This window comes from Clinocottus analis, unplaced genomic scaffold, assembly GCF_023055335.1.
Source record: "Clinocottus analis isolate CAN_PGR_092001 unplaced genomic scaffold, fCliAna1.0.p SCAF_1, whole genome shotgun sequence".
In the NCBI taxonomy this organism is placed as follows: domain Eukaryota; kingdom Metazoa; phylum Chordata; class Actinopteri; order Perciformes; family Cottidae; genus Clinocottus; species Clinocottus analis.
In genome coordinates this window covers 2399825-2405824 of record NW_027175820.1, presented here as the reverse complement: position 1 = coordinate 2405824, position 6000 = coordinate 2399825, and the positions used below count along the sequence as shown (strand labels likewise).

Here is a 6000-nt window from a genome sequence, read left to right as displayed (position 1 = left end):
AGAGTAAACATGCTCTGGTAGAAACCCAAAATACAAGTGTGAACCTGAAAATTGTCTTATTATGTGAACTTTAAAGTACTGAGACATGTAGTAGTTATAGCTGATTTGTAGTAATTAGCATGAAACCCTAATCATTCAGTATACAAAGCGGTAAATGCACCACAGCATGGTCACGGTGGTTGAAAGGGGGATGAGCAGCAAAGCGGCGCCCGTTTCATGCCAAAAAGTCTAAAATCCCTTCTCTTGATTGGGAAGTCAAAGGATAAACATCTTGGCTTTTTAATGTTTTCCAAAATGTCGCAGATTTTGACATGAATTTGGTTGCGATGCAGATTGCGGCCCCCGGCCCCGAATGAAAAACACATTTCTTCCAGCGTGATCATAAGCAGATAGACAAACACCAAATAAAAATCCACAACCAAGACAGGAGACTCTCCTTCGTGGGAACAAGAGAAACCCCCATGGCCTGTGTGGTCGTAATAATGAAGCAGAGACGGCCATTTCAACAGCTGCCTTTTGCTGCGGTTCTTTTATAATGCTGCTATATATGTTTTATGAATTCATTTGATTCTGGAGGGGGGAACGGAGCCAAAGGAGACCGAGCGGTTTAATTTGATGTGCTAGACCGAGTTACCGTGAGCATGCATGTACACAGCGTGTGTGTAAGTGAGTGCATGTGTATTCCTAACATGATTCATTTGTGGTGAATCAAACCAGCTGTTTCTATTGAACGGTGGCCAAGAACCCCATGCACCGGGGGAATGGACGGCGAGTACAGAGTTACCTAACATCGCCTTGACCATCCGCTGTGCTTTCCAGCTGAGGGGACTGTTGGTCAGATCTGATCTCACGACGACAGAAGAGACGTCTATTTCTTCTGAGGAATCATCCGAAAATCCAGTCGTGCAACCGGCAACCAAGACGCCCTGAAACAAATATCTAATGAGGAATGTTTTTATTCCAATAGGGACTTTTGTTATGTGTGATACACAGATACATGTTCCTCCTTTATGTGATAGAAAACTCATACACTTACAGTTCTGTAGGGATTTAAGTGTCATATGGCACTAACTTTTATTACAGGTTTTTTTTTTCTTAAGAAAGGCAAAAGGTTGACTCCCCAATTTGGCTCTGGTTTCATTCAATCACTCACGAGCTAATTTGTATTAATATTCGGTCAAGCCGAGGATTAACACGTGATAATAAAGCATCATGCAAGTGCGGACAGTTTCAGTCCCCAGTCATTCGAGAGACCTGTGAAAGAAAAGACAAATGTTCTTCTCAGCGCAAATACAAATAAACTAACACTCAACATGGCTCGCGTGATTATTAATGTCTTTCACGGCGAGATGCTAATGTGCGGATTGCAATTCATCATAATGTGAAAACACACATTCTGCACATGGTGTGCTGGGTTAATCAGACCGCAGTGTGTGTGTGTGTGTGTGTGTGTGTGTGTGTGTGTGTGTGTGTGTGTGGCTCAACTTTGAAAAGACGAATTTAGAGCTCAGTAATCAGGCTGCGGTTGCGAGTGTGATTAAAAAAAGGATGACTATTAGAGAAATGGTCTCTATTGGAGGTTTTAAATCACTTTTCTGCTTCTATTTTTAAGTCTTCCTCCCTTCCCCTTTGGCCTATTTTCCAAACCATACTTGGAAGATAAGTGAAGGTTCATCTTGTTTCTTTTAAAACCTTTATTGTTGAAGGCAGAAGATACACTCACACTGAATACACATCAGCAGTAACAGTGCAGTCCAATCATAGAGACTAAGGCCAATTATTTCTATGAACATTTCCTTTTTTTTTAAAGCTAAAGGCAAGGAAAAGCAGATCATGAACATCACACAGTAAATTATCTGCAAATTCATTGGGTGCGCCCGGGATTACCACATCGGTCCCTTCTTCCTGACGCTATCTCGGATGCCGCCGTTCCAAAAGTCTTCTGCGTGTGGACCCCCACTCCCAATGTTGTCTCATCTCACGTCACGCATTTGCTATTGCTATGACAACAGCCCGATGTTTTCTACATTTTGCAAAAAGATCTGGCCCCAAAATATGGGAAGCAGTTGGGTGTTAAGAAACAAATTGCAGTGTGAGTCTGTCGCTGGAAGAAATCATTTTCATATCATTATTTTGCCGATGACACTCACATTTACATGTTTGTATCCGTAGGAACCAGGGAATACAATAAAAAATGGATCAAAGAAAACATTAAAATAAGCTTCTCATCCTGTCTGTCTGTCTTGGGAAAAAAATGTATATCTGCCAAGAAATCACTTTTCAAAGATATTTTGATCATAACTATGAACATCCAGCATGATATAAGCCAGATTCCCCAAAAATGCCTCTTGGAGCGGTCAATAAGACATCTTTTTTAGAAACATTAGGACCTAAAGAATCAGAATCTGTAACAAAAATCACAATAAAACAAAGTCTTGGCCTGTTAGGAAGGAGTTTCAGTCAAAAAAAACTGTGTCGTTTGGTTCAAAAATGGAAAAAGTATTTATTTTATGTCAAAAGATTGTCTGAATAGGGCATGCTGAGACTTAAAACAGGCGCGGGAGGATTTTCCCACACGGTTCCTAAAAGGTTAACCGTCTGTCAGACGTCTTTATTTCTTGAATGATTGTAACAAGCTTTCCTTTTGGTCTTTCTAAAAGAAAAAAGGCTGTCAGTTAGAAGTCCTTACAAAGACGCGTCACACCAATTGTCCAATATAAGCATTGGATTGCAGTCTGTCGCCGACATCAACAAAGTCCTGCTCCTTTATGAAACACTTCATGGTTTGGTACCAACATGCATCTTGGATCATCTGCTGCTGCATGGACAGGAGCGGCCAATGGTCATTAAATCCAAAACGTGGTGAAACTGCTTTTAGCTGCTCTGCTGCACAACTTCAGGAAGACTTATCTCATCTGGAGGATTATCATTTTTTAAAATCAAGAGGTGAGGATGCATCTGTTTGTTTTTCACTCCATTCCGGGGCAATCCTATATGCTGCTATTTAATCATTATTGTGTTTTCTGGACATTTTCTTTGTTTATCATTTTCATTTGATTCTCCTTTAGCATTCAGTCTTTGTTTTGGTGTCAGTGTAAAACCTCCAGAAAAACCCTTTGTATCACATGAGGTGTGAGCTACTTTAAGCTAACATTATATTGTTATCTTTTTGCCAGACTTTGCATTTGTCATTAGTAAGTCCAGCTTATTACTTGAATTATTTATTTGTATTAGACTAATGTAAATCACACAGCATCCAATTGCGCCCCCTAATGCCCGATTCTCCTCCTCCAGCTCCTTGTGAAACTCAATTATAAAACGTGTTTCTTTAGTTACGGTGATAATCCTTATTATGACGCCTGCGTCATCACCACCAATGGGCTGTGCTGGTGTCTACTCGGTCTCTTCTTTAAAGGCAGGAATGTAAATCCAGAGGGATTAGTGAGAACACTCTGGGCTGTAAACCCTTCATTTGCTCTCTAAGGGGTCTCTGCCTCAGTGCGTAAAGCTGGGTCGGGGCTGCGGGACGCACTGCGCAGCACTTATTATCCCACTGGCTCCATGTGCGCGTCACCTCTGCGGGATACTCGACGAGGATTCCTGATATTTTAACACCACCGCCCGCGCGCGTCACTGACAGATGAAAAGGTTGTGCTTTTTGCTGATGTGAAAGGCGCGTTTTCCCTGGAAAACAGAGCATCTGTCCCGGAGCGCAGAGGGGACATGGGTCAACTTTACGGTGCGACTCTTTTACCATTTGGCGCAATCTGTGTGGTTTTCCTGTGGGAATCTGGGGCCAGCTCCATCAGGGCGACGCTGGCAGTCGACACCTCGAGGTAAGTCTCATGGACCTGATTAGAGGATCCTACAAATATCTTCATCTTCTGTGAATGGACGAGTGCTGATGAAGACATGTCAACCTCATCCAAGTTAAATCAGGCGTGTGCTGGTTTAATGTCGGTTTTGTATGACGTGTAAGAAAAAAGCATTCATTTGTAAGTTGTTTTCTTCCAACATGAACCAAAACATCTGAATAAAAGTTTACGGATGTGGTTGTAGAGGTTATTGGGAGATTGTGCGCCATAAATGTCTTGGGAACAACCGCTCTTCTCACGTTACTTGCTTGTTTGGACTCTTAATTTAAACTCACCCGTATACAAGTGGCTCCCTTGTCAGGTTAGCGCACAGTGCCAAAAGCCATAATAGAGTTTAGTCTGTGTTTTATTGGTTTCTGCTCTTTACGGCATACTGTGAGCAGTGCTGTCAAAGAGGAGACCCCTGGATGAACCGCTGCAGCGCGTCCCATCTAATGTGATTTTCTGGGAAATGCACACACACACACACACACACACACACACACACACACACACACACACACACACACACACACACACACACACACACACCCACACAAAATGGGCATAGGGAAACTCCAAATGGTTGTAATCGGTCGCGGTGCACGGAGCCAAATGTTACTTGTGCTAAGACAAAACATGACAGATGCTATTAAGGTGCCTGGACACACATGGGTCAGGAGGCGAGGAGAGGATGTGAGTGGAACACACGCACCCGAACTTAAGGAGAGGAAACCTCTGAGAAGAAAACTGCTGATAACAAGACCACAGCTTTATTGTGTTTTATGTTGGCCTATGCGCAATCTGTCCACTTTAACAGGAGGAAGGATAAAGAAAAGGTACAGTGTAACTCACACTTTAATACAGTGATTGATGGACCTCCAACTGGAGTAAATTGCTGCGTCGACGCTTCTTTAGCTGAGACTCTGTATGACGACACTGTTGTATTCACATTGACCTTGTGTCAAATATATTTTTGTTCTTTTAAATTCACAGTTTGTGTGTAATGTCACTTTCTTTAACTGTTTATAATTATAAATACGGGGGAACCGAGTGGAATTTAGGAGTTATGGAGCCGACCATTAATCACAGGACAACATATGTATTAGTGAACAATTAAAGAAATAAATGCATGGACAAATACAAAAATAGAAAGGAATAAAAGTTGTTTTGTATGTTATTGACTATGGAATGAGTGCTGACTGTGTAACAGCAGATGCACATAAAGTGGTTATGTGTGTATTTTTTGCAATCCGCATTGTTTTATTCATCATTTTTTCCCCAATCTATTCATCCATTCATTTATTCATACTGAAGCCACAAGTGTTCAACATGTTGAAGTCCGGCCCTGGACCTTTGTCACTCCCCTTGTTCCACGAGGAGGTAAAATTGTGGCGGTCCATCACATTCGTTCCCAATGTGTCGTTCTTTCCTCAGAACGGAGTGTCCAGATGACAAGGTCGTGACCGTGGAGTATCCCTGTGTCAGAGCTGGGGGGAAGAACAGCACGTGTTTCAGGTAAGACTCCCCGCTGATGCTTCTTCTGTTTAATAGGCCTGAGCCACGGAGGGAGTTACGACTCTATACACTTATATTTTGGTATTGCACCTTTTCCAGACCAGATTTTAACTCGAGGACTCTTTGACGAGTGGCTGCTGATGCCCGTAGGGAGGGTTGAACATGAAACTTTTTGGGGGGAACGAGCTTTGTAAACCACTAAACCGCCCGCTGTGTCATTTCCAGAAACCCTGCACAGTATATCCTTCTTTTGGAAACTGTATCACTTGGGAGAGAAAGAAAATAATGTCCTGAAGATCACCACTCAGAGACTGACTGATGATTTTAATTAGTTTAAACCAACAGCAGCGACCCTTCAACCCGTTGAAAACCAGACCTCCTTTTCCCTGTTTGAGTCGTCGTAGGAACCCCAAATTAATCCATATTAAAGTGTTGGGAAAAAAATGTATATCTGCAAAAAAAAACACTTTAAAAAGATATTTGGATCATAACTATGAACATACAGCATGATACACGCCAGATTCCCCAAAGATGCCTCCTGGAGCGGTTAATAAAACACCTTTTTGTAAAGATTAGGACCTAAAGAATCACAATTTGCAACACAAAACACAATACAACAAAACCTTGG

The 6000-nt window shown here is 42.0% G+C and overlaps 1 protein-coding gene across 1 annotated transcript in view; it reads left to right on the top strand.

Moving 5' to 3' along the window:
- Positions 1 to 3472: 3472 nt before the first annotated feature.
- LOC137784153 (collagen and calcium-binding EGF domain-containing protein 1-like) overlaps positions 3473 to 6000 on the top strand; it is a 29086-nt gene continuing 26558 nt past the window's right edge. Inside the window, exons 1-2 of the mRNA XM_068574622.1 lie at positions 3473 to 3836; positions 5292 to 5372. Of these exons, the coding sequence (XP_068430723.1) occupies positions 3724 to 3836; positions 5292 to 5372 (194 nt within the window). The 5' untranslated portion in view covers positions 3473 to 3723. The remainder of the gene's footprint in view (positions 3837 to 5291; positions 5373 to 6000) is intronic.